The sequence below is a fragment of the Mobula hypostoma genome, chromosome 1, assembly GCF_963921235.1.
Source record: "Mobula hypostoma chromosome 1, sMobHyp1.1, whole genome shotgun sequence".
Lineage (NCBI taxonomy): Eukaryota > Metazoa > Chordata > Chondrichthyes > Myliobatiformes > Myliobatidae > Mobula > Mobula hypostoma.
In genome coordinates, this window is record NC_086097.1 from 37301350 (window position 1) to 37319714 (window position 18365).

At 43.9% G+C, this 18365-nt stretch overlaps 1 protein-coding gene across 1 annotated transcript in view; it reads left to right on the top strand.

Annotated features, from left to right (window-relative positions):
* six4a (SIX homeobox 4a) overlaps positions 1–17558 on the top strand; it is a 33114-nt gene extending 15556 nt beyond the window's left edge. The window contains exon 4 of the mRNA XM_063046503.1: positions 11787–17558. Within this exon, the coding sequence (XP_062902573.1) occupies positions 11787–12604 (818 nt within the window). The 3' untranslated portion in view covers positions 12605–17558. The remainder of the gene's footprint in view (positions 1–11786) is intronic.
* The last annotated feature ends 807 nt before the right edge of the window (positions 17559–18365 follow it).

Sequence of the window (18365 nt, forward strand, 5' to 3'; positions counted from 1 at the left end):
TCTAATCCTCTTGAAATGAATGTTAACAGTGCATTTGCATTCCTTACTACAGACTCAACATGAAAGTTAATCTTCAGGGAGTTCCGCACTAGGACTCATAGCCTCTTTGCACCTCTGATTTCTGAACTGTATCCACATTTAGAAAGTAATTACTACTTTATTCCTTCTACCAAAGTGCATAACCATAGACTTCCCCAGACTGCAATCCAGCTACTACTTCTTTACCCATCTCCTAATCTGTTTCAAGTTCTACTGCAGGCCTCCTGCTTTCTCAACACTGCCTGCTCCTCCATCTTTCTTTGTATCATCCACAAACCTGGCCACAAAGCCATCAATTCTGAGATAAGAACGTAAGACATAGGAGCAGAACTAGGCCATTCAGCCCATTGAGTCAGCTTCACCATTCCATCATATCCTGAAGTTATTACCCTTGAGCTCCTTCCTTCCTAACTCCTTGTATCCTTTTTTTCCACGACCTCCTTTTTCTACCCGTGTCGTTGGTACCAATATGTACCATGACTTCTGGCTGCTCACCCTCCCTTTTCAGGATATTGCAGACGCGTTCAGAAACTTAATGGACCCTGACACCTGATGGGGCAAACTACCATCTGTTTTTCCTTTTCATATCCACAGAATCACCTTTGTGTCCCCCTAACTATAGAGTCCCCTATTACTGCTCCCATCCTCATCTGTTCCCTACCCTTCTGAGCCACAGGGCCGTACTCAGTGCCAGAGGCACAGCCGCCATTGCTACCCCCAGGTAGGTCACCCCCCCCCCGCCAACGGTACTCAAAATGGAGTACTTATTGCCATCAGATCATTAACATATAACATGAAAATAACTGACCCTCTCAGAACACCACTCGTCACCAGAAAGCCCGCTTTATTCCCTTTCTTTGCCTTCTACCAGTCAGCCAATCTTCTGTTCATGCTAGTACCTTCCCTGCAAAACCATGGCCTCTTATCTTGTTTAACAGTCTCATGTGTGGCGCCTTGTCAAAGTCCTTCTGAAAGTCCATATAAACAACATTTACTGACTTTCCTTTGTCAATCCTGTCTGTTATTTCCTCAAAGAATTCCATAAGATTTGACAGGCAAGATTTCCCCTTAAGCGAATCATACCTGATTTATCTTGCACCTCAGAGTACCCTAAAACCTCATCCTTAATAGTAGATTCCCCAAGTACCCAAAAACCTCATTCTTAAAAATGGAAACAACAGGAATTCTGCAGATGCTGGAAATTCAAGCAACACACATCAAAGTTGCTGGTGAACGCAGCAGGCCAGGCAGCATCTATAGGAAGAGGCGCAGTCGACGTTTCAGGCCGAGACCCTTCGTCAGGACTAACTGAAGGAAGAGTGAGTAAGCGATTTGAAAGCTGGAGGGGGAGGGGGAGATGCAAAATGATAGAAGAAGACAGGAGGGGGAGGGATGGAGCCGAGAGCTGGACAGGTGATAGGCAGAAGGGGATACGAGAGGATCATGGGACAGGAGGTCCCATTAACTTTGCCTCCAACTTTCACCCTGCCCTCAAGTTTACCTGGTCCATTTCCGACACCTCCCTCCCCTTTCTAGATCTTTCTGTCTCTGTCTCTGGAGACAGCTTATCCACTGATGTCTACTATAAGCCTACTGACTCTCACAGCTATCTGGACTATTCCTCTTCTCACCCTGTCTCTTGCAAAAACGCCATCCCCTTCTCGCAATTCCTCCGTCTCCGCCGCATCTGCTCTCAGGATGAGGCTTTTCATTCTAGGACGAGGGAGATGTCTTCATTTTTTTAAAGAAAGGAGCTTCCCTTCCTCCACTATCAACTCTGCTCTTAAACGCATCTCCCCCATTTCACGTACATCTGCTCTCACTCCATCCTCCCACCACCCCACTAGGAATAGGGTTCCCCTGGTCCTCACCTACCACCCCACCAGCCTCCGGGTCCAACATATTATTCTCCGTAACTTCCGCCACCTCCAACAGGATCCCACCACTAAGCATATCTTTCCCTCCCCCCCCTCTCTGCATTCCGCAGGGATCGCTCCCTACACAACTCCCTTGTCCATTCGTCCCCCCCATCCCTCCCCACTGATCTCCCTCCTGGCACTTATCCGTGTAAGCGGAACAGGTGCTACACATGCCCTTACACTTCCTCCCTTACCACCATTCAGGGCCCCAAACAGTCCTTCCAGGTGAGGCATCACTTCACCTGTGAGTCGACTGGGGTGATATACTGCGTCCGGTGCTCCCAATGTGGCCTTTTATATATTGGTGAGACGCGACGCAGACTGGGAGACCGCTTTGCTGAACATCTACGCTCTGTCTGCCAGAGAAAGCAGGATCTCCCAGTGGCCACACATTTTAATTCCACATCCCATTCCCATTCTGACATGTCTATCCACGGCCTCCTCTACTGTAAAGATGAAGCCACACTCAGGTTGGAGGAACAACACCTTATATTCCGTATGGGTAGCCTCCAACCTGATGGCATGAACATTGACTTCTCTAACTTCCGCTAGGCCCCACCTCCCCCTCGTACCCCATCTGTTACTCTTTTTTATGCACACATTCTTTCTCTCACTCTCCTTTTTCTCCCTCTGTCCCTCTGAATATACCTCTTGCCCATCCTCTGGGTCACCCCCCCCCCGTCTTTCTTCCCGGACCTCCTGTCCCATGATCCTCTCGTATCCCCTTCTGCCTATCACCTGTCCAGCTCTCGGCTCCATCCCTCCCCCTCCTGTCTTCTTCTATCATTTTGCATCTCCCCCTCCCCCTCCAGCTTTCAAATCCCTTACTCACTGTTCCTTCAGTTAGTCCTGACGAAGGGTCTCGGCCTGAAACATCGACTGCGCCTCTTCCTATAGATGCTGCCTGGCCTGCTGCGTTCACCAGCAACTTTGATGTGTGTTTCTTAAAAATGGAATCTAGTTTCTTGCCAACCACTGAAGTCAGGCTAACTGGCATATAATTTCCTGAGTTTTGCCTACACCCTCCCCCTTCTTGAAGAGTGGAGTGACATTTGCGATTTACTGCTGATACTAGTAGTAAAGAGTGAGGTGACAAACTAAGACGCTGCAGCCCCACCATTAGTGAGAGAATGCAATTACAATGTGAGAAATTCACAGGAAGATTTTCCATTTCATCATTAATGGAATAGTTGACATAGAACAGGGTGCCACGATAACGTGGCGGTTAACGCAATGCTTTTACATCGTTGGAGTTAAGAGTTCAATTCCGGCATCCTCTGTAAGGAGTTTGTAGATCCTTCCCTTAACCGCATAGGTTTCTTCCCACCGTCCAATGGCATGGCGGTTAGTAGGTTAATTGGTTAAATAAGTGGGTTGCTGGGCAGTGCAATTAGTTAGGCCGGAAGGACCTGTTCCATGCTGCATCTCTAAAGAAACAGTGTCATGTGACAATAGTCAATAACGTTGCAATGGGAGTATGTAAGCCTGGAAATTTGATAACGCAGTACTGCTTTCTTTAGTAGACACCTCTGGGTCAAAGTGAAACTGTTCTGGGTTGGTTTACGTCAATCAGAAATTTGGCTGTACATCTCCCAGAACCATTTACTGCCGCATTACCTGAAGCATTGGGCGGCATGATAGTGTGACGGTTGGTGTAATGCTTTATAGCACGAGCGACCCGGGTGTAATCTGCACTCTTTCAGGAGTTTGCATGTTCTCTCACATTCAGGTAGTAAATTGGATGAGATAATGGCAACTTGGGAGAGGCCAGAGAGTTGTAGTAGATGGTTTCCTCTCTGACTGGAGGTCCATGGCTAGTGGAGTGTTGCAGGCATCGGTGCTGGGATCTGGATGATAACGTGGTTAACTGAATCAGCAAATTTGCAGGTAGACAGGGTCATAGAGAAAGCTTTTGGCACATTGGCCTTCATAAATCAAAATATTGAGTAAAGAAGACTAGAATGTTGAAATTGTACAAGACATTGGTGAGTTCTAATTTGGAGTATTGTGTGCATTCTTGGCCATTTACCTGCAGGAAAGATGTAAATAAGGTTGGAAGAGTACAGAGAAAATTTACAAGGATGTTGCCGGGTCTGGAGGAACTGAGTTATTAAGACTTTATCCCTTTAAACGTAGCAGATTAAGAGAAGATGTTGCAGGGACAAAGCTGAGGATGAACCCAAGTGCAGGACGCAGGCGCGGAAGCAGAGACATGAGGCGTTAGCACCGCTGCGAACGGGGAACCGGTATCCAGGAGAGTCTTTACACAGAGACAAGGTTTACGTAGAGTATCCAGGAAATGATGCGGAGCTTAGAACTAACAGTCCCAAGGAATCGGGAAACAAGGTTTACTCACATTAGAGTTGACCAACAAACTGGCAAAGCATGGCTGTGCTGCCCGAGTTCTATCCTATGTTCGCTAACGGGAACCAGGTGTGTTGTAATTAGTGGAACTGGGAATGACTGGAAATCAGACGAGGGGATTAAGGCCCAATTAAGGAGGTAATAGCAAGATGGGGAATTGCCAGACAGGACCATGACAGTACTCCCTCCACCCCCCAGGCGATCATCCAGGCTTGTCCGGATGGTCCCGGTGGATGTCTTAGATGAGGGAGGGGTCCAGAATGAAGGAGCAGGGAACCCAGGAATGCTCCTCTGAGCCGTACCCTTCCCAGTCGAACAGGTATTCGAGCCCCCTGCCCCGACGGCACACATCTAGTAGCTGCCAGATGGTGTAGGCCGGGTGGTTGTCGACGAATCGGGCGGGTGGAGGGGTTTCGGCCAGAGAACACAAGGAGCTGACGGAAAGTGGTTTTAATTGGGAAACATGAAAAGTAGGGTGGATGCGCATTGATCTAGGTACTGCTGTGGGGTTGATAATACTTTCGACCTTGAAAGGTCCCAGGAAGCAAGGGGTGAGTTTCTTAGGCTTGTTTTTGAGAGGGATGTCTTTGGATGAAAGCCACACCATCTGCCCAGCTCGATACTCAAGCGCAGGAGTTCAGTGTCGATCGGCAGTCGTTCTATTGCAATCGGCTGATCTCAGCAGGGCCGTGTGTGTGTCCTCCCAAACCTTGCGGCACCGATCGATATGGGCCTGAACAGATGGCACCACAATCTCCTCTTCTTGCACGGGGAACAGCGGGGGTTGGTACCCAAGGGAGCACTCGAAGGGGACCTTCCGATGGCAGTACAAACCAGAGAGTTGTGGGCGTACTTAACCCACGCGAGGTGATCACTCCAGGTAAATGGGTTGTTGGTTGTAATACAACGTAGCGTCGCCTCCAAGTCCTGGTTGACCTGTTCTGTTTGCCCATTCGTCTGTGGGTGGAAGCCGGATGACAGGCTGACCGAGGCACCTAAGGCTTCACAGAAGGCCTTCCATACCTGCGAGATGAATTGGGACCTCGATCGGAGACGATATCCACGGGGATTCCGTGGAGGTGGAAGACGTGACGGATGAGAAGGTCTGCGGTTTCCTGAGCAGAAGGGAGTTTAGGGAGGGCTACAAAGTTTAGTGTGTTGGGACCTCTGGTGCACCGTCTTGGAGAACTGGTCTACCACAGTCAGTACGGTGGTGTTTCCATGTGAAGGGGGTAGACCAGTGACAAATCTAGGGCGATGTGTGACCAAGGACGACCAGGGACAGGTAGGGGATGAAGTAAACCCGCAGGTGGCCGATGGGAGGCTTTTCCACGGGCACAGACGGAACATGCAGAGACATAGGAAAGGGTATCCGTCGCCAGGGTCCGATCACTCCTGGGGTGGCAGGCGAACCGAGATGTGTACCCCCACCGGAGAACCTGAGATCTGACGGAATCAGGCACAAACAGGCGATCGACAGGTCCATTGCCAGGGTCAGGGTCATCCAGTTGGGCTTCCTTTATTGTGGACTCAATCTCCCAAGTGAGGGTTGCCACCACACAGGACGGTGGGAGGATAGTCTGTGGGCTGCAAGTGTCCTCCTTGGAGTCGTATTGGCGGGAGAGCGCATCCGGCTTCCCATTCCTGGACCCTGGATGGTACATGAGGGAAAACTTGAGCCATCCAAAAAATAATGCCCAATGGGCCTGGTGGGAGTTCAAACATTTGGCGGTCTGAATATATCCCAGGTTCTTATGATCAGTCCAAACAATAAATGGGTGTTCTGCCCCCTCTAGCCAGTGCCTCCACTCCTCCAATGCTAGCTTGACTGCCGCGCCAGTAGTTCCCGATTCCCCACGTCATAATTCCACTCAGCGGGGGACAGTCGGTGAGAAATGAAGGCACAGGGATGAAGCTTTTCGTCCAGATTTGATCATTGGGACAGGACTGCTCCTACCTCGGAATCGGAGGTGTCAACCTCAACAATGAATTGACGGGAGGGGTCCAGTTGGACCAGGATGGGAGCGGTTGTGAACCGCCTCTTCAGGTCAGTGAATGCCGAATCAGCCTCGGAGTCCCAACAAAAAGGTGTGGTAGGCGAGGTAAGTCGGGTAAGGGGTGCTGCCACCCAGCTGTAATCCCTGATAAATCAGCGTTAAAAGTTTGCAAACCCCAAAAAACGCTGAAGTTGCTTGCGGGTTGTGGGTCTGGGCCATTCCACTGCCCGGATCGTCTCGAGATCTGCCCTCACCTGCCTGCTCACAATGATGTCGCCCAGGAAGCTGGCCAAAGGGATGTGGAACTCACATTTCTCCACCTTCACAAATACCTTGTTCTCCCACAGTCTCTGGAGGACTAGACGGACATGGTGAATGTGTTTCTGGGGGCTGCTAGAAAATATTAAGGTATCATCTAGGTAGGCAAACAGGAAGTGATTAATAAAGTCCCTCAGTACATCATTGATGAGGGCTTGAAAAACGGCGGGGGCATTGGTGAGGCCAAACGGCATGACCAAGTATTCGAGGTGGCCCTGAGGTGTATTAAAGGCCGACTTCCACTCGTCTCCATCCCTCATCCTGACTAGATTGTAGGCACTACGAAAGTCCAACTTCGAGAAGATGGTGGCTCCGTGAAGCGGTTCAAATGCCGAGTTAATGAGGAGTAGTGGGTACTTATTTTTAAACTGTTATATTGTTTAGGCCTCGGTAATCAATACAGGGACAAAGCAACCCATCCTCCTTCTCTACGAAGAAGAAACCGGCGCCCACCAGGGAGGATGAAGCTCGAATAATGCCCGCCACGAGGGACTCACTGATGTATTTCTCCATGGCCTCTCTCTCTGGTCGGGATAAGTTATAAAGACGACTGGTGGGTAACTAGGCCCCGGGGAGAAGGTTGATAGCACAATCATACGGGTGGTGTGGAGGCAGGGAAAGAGCCCATTGTTTGCTGAATACCTGTCCCAGGTCATGGTATTCTCATAGTCATAGTCATACTTTATTAATCCCGGGGGAACTAAGGACAAGTCGAAGGGTTCCAAGTCAGGCAGGGTCACGGTAGCCTCCCTAGGGGATGGAGCCGACCGCAGACAGGTGGTGTGGCAAAACGGGCTCCAGCTGGCTATCCTCCTGGTAGACCAGTCGAAGTAGGGGTTGTGATGGTTCAGCCAGGGATATGCTAGAACTACAGGGGCTTGAGGGGAATGGATGAGATTAAATTGTACCTCCTCTCAATGGTTTCCGGACAGAATCAAGGTCAGGGGTGGCGTACAGTGGGTAACCCGGGCCAGCAGTTTCCTGTCCAGCGCCCAGGCCTCTAGAGGGGTACTTAATGGCTCCCGAGGTATTCTGGCCCGGGAGGCTATGTCCTCGTCCAACAGATTTCCCTCGGCTCCAGAATCCACCAAGGCAGATACGGACAGGGACTGTCGTTGATAGTTCACGGCAGCCGGGATCTGCATCCGGGTCTGGGGGACTGAAGGGAGTGTTGCCTGGCTCACCAGAGTCCCCCTTTCTACTGGTGAGTCCCCCACTTTAGGCCGCAGAGGACAGGTATCCCGGAAATGTCCAGGCTGGCCGCAATAGTAACAATCCCCAGCTCTCCACCTCCGAAGTCGTTCGGCTGGTGAGAGACGGTTCCGTCCCAGCTGCATCGGTTCCTCCCCCAGGGTAGTGGGGACGGTCGGAGCAGGAGCTATAATTGGAGCGGCTGGGGAACGGAGGCTGGCTGAAGATGATAAAGTGGGACGTGGGCTGACCCGAGGGACTGGTCTTTTCTCTTAGACGCTCTTGAAGTCGATTATCGAGCCTGGTGGCTAGAGAGATCAGAGAGTCCAGGCTGTCCACGTCATCCCTCGCTGCCAGTTCATCTTTTATCTTATCTGAGAGGCCTTGCCTTGTCATTCCACCCAGAGTCGGCTGCTAATGTTCAGAACTCGATGGAGTATTTTGCTACGCTTCGCAAACCCTGGTAGAGAGTTAGCAAGCGCTTAGCGGCGTCCTTACTGTGAATGGGCTGTTCAAAGACCTTCCTCATTTCAGAGACGAAGGAGGGGAAAGAGGAACAGACCTCTGGACGGTTGTCCCAGATCGCGGTGGCCTATGCTAAGGCATCCCCTCGTAACAGGCCCATGATGTATGCAATCTCTGATCTGTCCGAGTTGTACGTACGTGGCTGTTGCTCAAAGACCAAAGGACATTGTAATAAGAAGGCCCAGCACTTCCCTAGGTCCCCAGCATAGGGTTCCAGTTCATTCTGTTGCAAGGACGAGGCTGAGGACAAACCCAAGTGCAGGACACAGACGTGGAGGCAGAGTCGTGAGGCGTTAGCACCGATGCGAACGGGTAACCAGTATCCAGGAGAGTCTTTACACGGAGACAAGGTTTATGTAGAGTATCCAGGAAATGATGCGGAGCTTAGAACTGACAGTCCCAAGGAATCAGGAAACCAGTTTTATTCACACTAGAGTCAACCAACAAACTGGCAAAGTATGGCTGTGTCACCGGAGTTTTATCCTATGTTCACTAATGGGAACCAGGTATGCTGTAATTAGTGAAACTGGGAATGACTGGAAATCAGACGAGGGGATTAAGGCCCAATAAGGAGGTAATAGCAAGATGGGGAATTGCCAGTCGGGACCATGACAGGAGACTTGACAGAAGTATAAAAATTATGAGGGGTGTAGATAGGGTAAATGCAACCAGGCTTTTTCCACTGAGGTTGGGTGGGACTCCAACCAGAGGTCATGGGTTAGGGGTGAAGAGTGATAAGTTTAAGGGGAACATGAAGGGAAACATCTCCACTCAGAGGGTTGTGAGAGTGTGGAACAAGCTGCCAGCACAAGTGGTGCATGCAAGCTCGATTTCAACATTTAAGAGAAGTTTGGATAGGTACATGGATAGTAGGTGTATAGAGGACTATGGCCCCAGTGCAGGTTGATAGTAGTTGGGAGTTTAAATAGTTCGGCATGGACTAGATGAGTCAAAGGGATTATTCCTGTGCTATACTTCTCTATGACTCTATTCCAAAAACGTATCGGTTAATAGGTTAATTGTCACATGGGTGTAATTGGGTGATGCAGTCTTGTTGGACCAGAAAGTCCTGTTACTGTGCTATATATCTAAGAAGAAGAAATAGTTTTGTTCTCTGTGCAATCTTCCTGTTGATGAGTAATTTGGTTAGTGTTGTGCTGTGAATACCTGCTGGGAAGTTTAGATTAATAAATTTGCAATAATTTTCAGGTAGTCCAGGATCTCTTAAGGTCTATCCTTCCTAGCACCTCTCAGTTTCCTACACTCCAAGGAAAAAATCTTATATCCAACCTCTCCCAAAACACAGTCCCTAGCAACATCTTCATAAATCTTTTCTGCAATCCTTCCAGTTTAATAACATCTTTTGTATGGCAGGGTGACCAGAACTGTACGCAGTACTCCAAGTGAAGCCTCATTGGTGTCTTTTAGAATTGCACCATAATTTGTATACTCAATACCCTGACTGACAGTGATGACTCTTTAAAAAGTTTTGAGGGATCTTGAAAGACAGACACTGCATTTCATTCCATCATTTTAGATTTTAATTCTGTTGCACTTTAATTCAATTTTAATTTCGAGCTCCTGCTCAGTAACCAGCCGTTCCAACCCAACAAGCCCAAGCCACATAATTACAACCATGTGATCCATTAACCGCGTAAACCGTACGTCTTTGGAATGTGGAAGGAAACTGGATCACCTGTAAGAAACGCACGTGGTCATGGGGAGACTGTACAAACTCCTTACTGACAGCGGTGGGAATTGAAAACCGGTTGCTGCCACTGGGATATGACGTGCTGATCACTGCACTACCGTGCCACACACTGAGAATTATCATCGAGGTACAACGTAGAAATTTTCCCTTTGGCTACATAGTCTCAACACCGGCCATCAAACTAAGTTACACAAAGTTACATTAAGCCTTTTTCTTAATTTTTCCCCACATCCCCATCAACTTTCCCAGATTCCTTCACTCATTGGGGGTAATATACAATGGTGAGCCAATATGAAACAGGAGCAGTGGGAGGCAATGTACGAGGGGAATGTGCAAACTTGATGCAGATGGTGCCCAAGGTCAGGATTGAGCCCGGGTCTCTGGCTCTGCAAGGGCAGCAGCTCTACCACTGTGCCACCATTCAGCTCCAAACATTCAGAGGTTAACTTGTCACGTGTACATCACACCATACAGTGAAAAACGTTGTCTGGAATGTCCTGGAGGCAGTTTGCAAGAGTCGCCATATGCTTCTTGTGCCAACTTATTAACTCATTGACTAATCCGTGCATCTTTGGAGCGTAGGAAGGAATTGGAGCACCCAAAGGAAACAATGCGGTCATGGGTAGAATGTACAAATTCCTTACCAGCAGCAGTGGCAATGAAACCCCAATCTTCTGATTGCTGGCACCATGAAGCGTTACGGTATCATGCCACTTTATTTGATTGTTTATTTGTATTCATTTTCAGTATTGCTTCTAACGCAGGTTACATTTCAGTTTTTTGTTTTATAGAACATAGAACAGCACAGTACAGGCTCCTAGACCCATGGTGTTGTGCCCTTCCCTAATCAAATACTTTCTCATAGCATCTGCTCCTATCGCACCTATCCCTGTCCAAAACTAGGCTGAAGGTCAGGGAGTTGTGGTCACTGTCTCCAAATTGCTCGTCCACCAATAATTTGGCACTTGACCAGGTTCACTAAACTAACTTGCAGCAGTTCCTCAAAAATGCTTGCATCGTCTGTGCAATACGTGTCATGGATGACAGTAGCATTTGATGAAAGTGGATTTTCCTGTTATAGTACAGCCTTTGTTTGTGCTAAAATTGTGACAGCAGGGATTTAACCTGGCAAAAACAAAATTGTCAAGTATGATTGAGTGGGGTAGAAAGGATGCAACTATGGTATTGTATTGGGGGAAACATCTACAGAACAGCCACTAAATACACAGCCTCTGTGTTTATTTGTATTTCTACTGGCTTGGGGTTTTCAGTAGTTTCGAGTTCGCTATGTCCTGCAGAAGTAAATGCAATGCTAATGTTGGAAAACATAATTAACAATTACTGTGTATAACAGTATGTCTTTTTAATGTGGAATGAAATAAACAATAGATTTTAAACTGGTAAGTTTCTGCTTTTAACAATGCAATTGCATTCGGTAATTTTAAAAAGTTGATTGTAACCCAAACTTTTAAAATTTGTTTCTGGGAATGCTTTGAATCATTTTATTGTTATTTTGTATATATGAGCATTTTATACTCCCGTCCAGTTTAGGGGAAAAAAAAAACTGATTATATAGAAATAATTATGGCAACAACATTGTACGTTCTCATAAATCAGTACAATGTTTACAGTTTAAATAGGGTGCCTCGTGTATATGTTTTTACAGTGGGTTGTTATTACGTGCACACTTCAATATGATTTACGCTTTATCCTGTTTTACAGGAAACATTTTGATAACAAATACATCTGAGGGAGGAACATTCCTCAGTGGCACTGCAGCCAGTCTTCAGCAAGGTAAGGTTTTCTTGGCTGCCACACTCCCTCCAAATGCAGTGATGTGTGCATTACCTAATTCAGGACAGGCTGTACCTCCAGTCAAGCAAGAAACAGTGGATGGGGGCCTAATCTTTTCACAATTGATGTCTGTGAATGGAAATAATCAATTGAATGTTAATACTTCTACTGGGAGTCAAGCTGTTTCAGCACTACAAACTCAGTCGTCGCCTCTAGTAAACACAGGCCTTTCTCATAGCCTGCCTTTGACGACTTCAAATCTACTGAATACATCAAATACCTTAAGCTTCAGCCTCACAGTGAGTCTCCCACTGTCGACAACTGCATCTCTAAATTGTGATCAGCATTTGCCATCTACTGAAACAAATGTCGTTCCTGTGTCAATGGCCAACAACGAGTATGCTACACTCCAGAACTGCAATCTGCTCTCACACTCCGGCCAAGAGACTGTAACAGAATCTAATACTGGAGCTTCTAACATGCGAGATAAACCCAGAAACCCCATTCCTGAGGAGGCACATGTATTCAGTAGTGGGCACGTGTCAGTACTTCACCCCCCTGTGAAAGAAAACTACTTGGTAGTCTTGGAGAACAAACCTAGTAACCACCTGACAGTGATGGACTCTAAATCCAAATATGTTGTAAATGATGTAGTTAATAATGTCTGCAAAGAATTAGAAACGGAAGAAAAAGAACTAGCAAAACTTCAAAATGTTCCCATGGATGAAGATATCGGTGATTTATAACACTCTACACATATGCGGCTAACTTTTGCAGATTAAACTTTTCAATAGTTTCCGTCCTTGCATTTTAAGCCATCCTAATACAGAAGTGTTTTTGATAGCAAACTTTATGTGCTTCATAATTTAAAAAAAACTTGCAGATTGATTGAGATAACTGAAGATTGTCTGTTACACATTTTTACTGGAGTCTTGAGAATTCTTAGTTTTAAGCTGGTATTTATTTTTCCAAAGTATAAAGATGGCAAAAAAAACTCATCTAGTCAGTGGAATATAGTTTGGTTATTGTTTTCAAAGTACATGTCTAATATTATTATTTTTGAATCTTATCAGTTGTTTTATATGCATGGTTTGATATCAACCTGCCATCAGCAAATGTTAACACTATTTTCAGCATTTCCAATGCACTGTCCACAAACTGACACATATAATGGAAAAAAAAGCAGTTTGTTCCTCCTCAGACAAATGTTTAAAGAAATACTCTTCAAATGTAATTTATTCTCTGCATATTTTCAAACAGCTTTTTTAAAGACAGTACCAAAATCATATAGGAAACATTTTTGACATTTTTTAATATGACTATTAACTGACAATCAATATCAAAACTAGAACTATAACTAGAACTACCATGACAGTATAAAAACTTATCTTTAAATATCCTGGAGTCTAATAAAAACTGTGAAAATTGACAGGAAGTTTGCCTTTCCTGCTCACCAACCTGCCCAAAATACTAATGCAGGTGGGATGTGTAGTAAAGATGAATATCTCAAATTGGTACAATCCATGAAAAAAGCACTACAAGGAAACTTTATTTTTTATTAACTTTTATGTGCATGTGACTAGTTCAATTAACTACTTGAATCTTGGCCAGGGATATCATGTTTTATGGTGTTTCTGTACATTGATTTGAGTCCCTTAACACATATTCACTGGGATTACTCAAAGCTGTCATACTATTAATATCAAAATTAAAAGTAAAATGACTTTAATATCTTTGTGCTTTACAATGTACCCCTTTATCTCTTTTGTTCCAGTACAGTACCTTTCTGTTTCATTGATGTGATGCACAACTGGCATCAAAATTCACTCCTAATTTGAGTCAATTCTGGCTCACTACCAGCATACAATCAGTGGCTGATTTATTAGGCATACCTGTTAGGTACACTAACATGATCTGCTGCTGTAGCCCATCCACTTCAAGGTTTGATAGGTTGTGTTTTTAGAGATGCTGTTCTGCACACCACTGCTGTAACATGTAGTTATCTGAATTACTGTCAGCGTGAACCAGTCTGACCATTCTCCTCTTACTTCTCTCAATCATTGAGGCATTTTCGCCCACAGAACTGTAAACTAGAGACTGTCAGATGTGAAAATCCCAGGAAATCAGAAATTTTGGAGATACTCAAATCACCCCATCAGACATTAACCATGGTTAAAGTTACTTAGATCACACTTCATCCTCATTCTGATGTTTGGTCTGAACAACACTGAACCTCTTGACCATTTCATTTCTGTATTGAGTTGCTGCCATATGGTTGGCTGAGTAGGTATTTGCATTAACTAGCAGGTGTACCTTGTAAAATGGCCACTGACTCTATATTGGATTCTGTTGCATTTTAAGTCATTTTTTAACATTTTCAAACATTTGTCTTTGATTATACAGGGAGCTTAAATGTATAACCATATATAACAATCGATTACACACAGGTTAGCAAATAAATTGCACTGTTAGGTTGTAATTAATCAAGATTTCAGATTATGCCCACAATGGGGTTATGTTTTCATAGTTTATATTATCTTCCCCAGTCATTAACTGCTACAGCATTGCAGTTTTCCTGTCTGAAGTTAAGGTAGTCACAGAGCCAACAAGATAGGTCAAGGTATCACTCTTGTTGATTTGTAAGTCTTCAGTTATGTTAACAGCCAACAAAATGTAAATATAACATTTCTATATCAGTAAAATAATACTGTAGGTATATACAGTGACATTAATCTTATGGTGAACACCTTCAGCTATGGTCAGCGAGTTTAATGAAATCCTTTTCAACTGTTTGAAATGCTGTTACTTTGCAACCTAACTACCATTCAGAGAAACACTTTAATTTATTATCAATTTCTACCAGGCAATCTAATCCCATTTCAAAAATTCAACAGGCATGGTACTAAATTCAATTGTAATTCATACTATTCAGTATGCATACTTGTTTCTTGCAAATTTAAACTTGGGAAAGTTTGTTGCTGTTAGATTTTTAAATCTAAGAAATCAAATTGTTGGTACAGACCCTCATGTTTTCCAATTACTTGAACTTCTCCCCGAACCTGTGTGCCTTATGACGTTTTTAAAAAGTGTAAACACATATTTTCTGTTTGTGAAATGGAAATTCTGTAACTCTTTATATATGCATTTTAAATTTATGCAAATATGTTCATTATCTTAATATGCCTTCTTGCATTCAGTGCCTCTTTGGTTTTAAATATATTTCAAGAATGTTAGGCATCTGAAAACCTGTCTAACTCATTGAAAAAAGAAAAAAAAAACGATTGTTCTCCAAGCAGAATTGAATTGTAGTCAAGTATGATTTTTTTTTTGATATGTGAAGCCTGCCTGTATGTTGAGACAATCTTCATATTATTTGGATAAGCGTATTTTTATATGAGCATAAAAGTTTCCCAGAGGAAATGACAATGTCAGCAGGAGGTTTGAACAAAGATTTTAATGATGCTCACCTTAAGATTTGTTTTAAAATTTAAAACCTCTTTCAAAGCATCAATTATTTTTTTAAAAATCCTTTCCAAAAAAGGACTGTTTTGCAGATAGTTTAAGGAGGAATCTTGGGAAAAAAAGACACTCCATATTTCTTCTACGATAATAAGTATTGGGTTTGTGTACTCCAACATCAACATAACAGCTAGTAAAATAATATGGCCTGATTTACCGTAAATCCTCGTCACCTCTTTTCAATTCATCTTTTGAACTGCTGACCTTTGAACATGTAAGGTATGAGACAGTGCATTATTTATACTTTATATTTTTTTAACTCTTATTCTAAACGGTTCTTGCAAAATAACATTTTGATGATCCTTAAAATAATTATTGGGGTGTGAAGTGATGTGTATTACTGTGTCACCTCCTTATTTGACTGCACATGAAGAAAAGTAATGTCTTTTCGATATCTAGGAATTTGTTAGTTAATGTTTTGTAGCTTACTCTTGGGTACTAATTTAAAGGGAAGGTTTAATTAGCCATTGCAAGTTATATACTTTGATTTCAAGTCTGTTTTACTGTACGGTAGATTTGGCATGAAACTTTATAAACTTTTTAAATTGTATAAACATAGACATAATCAAACCAGTGTGAGGTATATGGATAGCTAAAACATCTATACTGCACTAACTTCTTGGTGATGGTACATTGAGCATGTATTCGTGTTTTGTGTTCACCCTTATTATACCAAAGATATTTTAAATGATAGTTTTGACATATAATCTGGTTTGTCTATACTGTTATATGACCTTTGTTTATATCCTGAAATGATTTGAACTTATTTTTCTAAACCCTATACTCAATGAACTTTATATTTATACATTTTGTATTGTCCTTTGTTTTAATTTATTGCATTTCATGAATGTTTTTGAACTTGTGTATGAATTCAGAACTTGGGTCAGGTTATTGGCTGGTTGATTTAACTTTTGCATAGCCAGCAATTATCATCATAGTAGCTTCCCATCTCATTTGTTAACATGACAACGAAAGACCTCCTTTCAGAGCAAGGTGGCATATACTTTGTCTTCAGGGCATGAAGGGTTAACGGGGAGAAGGCGGGAGATTGAGCTACAAGGGGCATGGATCAGCCATGATGAAATGGCGGAGCAGACTCGATGGGCCGAATGGCCTAATTCTGCACCTGTAGCTTATGGTCTTAAAACTTTGTTGTCATCAGAAACCTTGTGGTGTTTTCATTTGGGTTGGAAGCCCCAGCTATAGAGTACATTACCCACCCCTACAAATGTATAAATGTAGGTTGGTTTGTGGGTAGTCGGGATGAGCTAGAGCTTTTGCAGTGCAGCTTTCTTTGTGCTGCATCAAACAGTGGGCCATACACACTGCTGCTGGGTCTGCAGCAGTTGTAAAGCCTCACTCACCACTGGTGCACTGGGGGTGATGTATGGAGCTACTGCTGTGATTTTAAGTTAACAGAACACCATGCAGGGATTGAATCAGATAGTTTGTCTCAGTATTGTACTAAATATTCAGCCACTGACCTGATGGTAATGAAGAGGAGAATTATTAAATCATTGTAGAACCGTGTTGTATCCAAAGCTATGAATATGTGATCTCTCTGATATCTTAATTACGTAGTGAGATTGAATAAGCCAATTCTTTTGTAGTGGCTGTCACTTAGGTATGTTTAGGTTCTATTGAGGGGCGTTTCCCCCTCAGGAGCAAACTGCAGGAGTTTAACACACAGAGGAAGAAGTTGTTCCTTGTACACCATGACTTGCTGTTACTTTGCAGGTAATGGGGTAGTAGCTGATACAAAACCCTAAATTCCATTAGAATTTGTTTTAGAGCTGACGGAAATGTCAGCTCAAGAGTCCGGTGCCTTTAAAATTTTCAATTACACAAAATATTGTTGGAATATTGTACTTCCCAGCACAATAACTTCCTTCATTCTCCAAAAAAGCACCAGAATCAACCTTGGATCTGTGAATAAATGCCTCTCTTCCCCTGATCTTCCAATATCAAAAATATTCTGATACAGTATTTAGTTGGAAACTGTCACAACTCAGTGGCTTGTCTGGTTCCTGGCAAGTCAGGTGAAAACATTCTTTCCTTCTGTTGCAGAATGGTTTTCAGCTTCAGAGTCATAAAATGATAAGCTGATGAGCTGAGGTTAGGTGAGATGTTACATTTTGTGTATGAACCTAACCTCAATGAGGGAGTAGTCAGTCAGTTCCTAAAAATGCATTGATAATTAAAATATTTTAATAATATATGTGGTCTCCAATTCAGTCTGTTTGCATTATTAACAACAACTAGCTTGATATCTCAGGACTTGAGGAAACCCAGCAACTGAAAGGAAACGACTGGTTTGAGAGGAAGCTAAGAATGATTACCCTGATTGGAGAGAATGTGGCTGGTGTCTCTTACTTGGGGCTAATGTCTCAGATTAGGAGAAATTTCTTCACCTGACAGTATTGTGAATCTTTTAAATTATTTACCACGAAGGAAAAGTATATGCAAGAGATTAATAAATTCTTGGATATCAAGGGAATTGCGGGGTAGCGAGTGAAAGTGAATTTGTGGTAGAAGATCACTCTTTATCTCACTGAATGTCAAATGTTACATTTAAATCACATAGCCAATTCCATTTTCTAGCAATCTTACATAAATGCTTCCAGCTCTGCCTGTGAGCTATGAAAACTCTGCACCATCCCCAGCCACGTCACCAACCTGTGTCAGATTGTCTGCTCTAGATTGCTTCCTGGAATCCAAGCCTGTCAATCAGGCTGATTTCAGGTGGCGAACATGTTAAATCCAAGAAATGCAGACTTATGTTTGAGCTCCAGTGCATGTGGGGGCCGCATGGATTTCTGCCTTTCCTGTTTGGAATCCCATATCCGTGCCTATGTAATCCATTTCTACCAACAGCCATCCCAAAAGCTTTTGAGATGGTTGCCCATTTTACAACTTTGTAAAAATAAACAAAGGACTCTCAGAAAGAACCTGTTCAGTGTCATTACACTGATAAATAAGCTGGCTTTT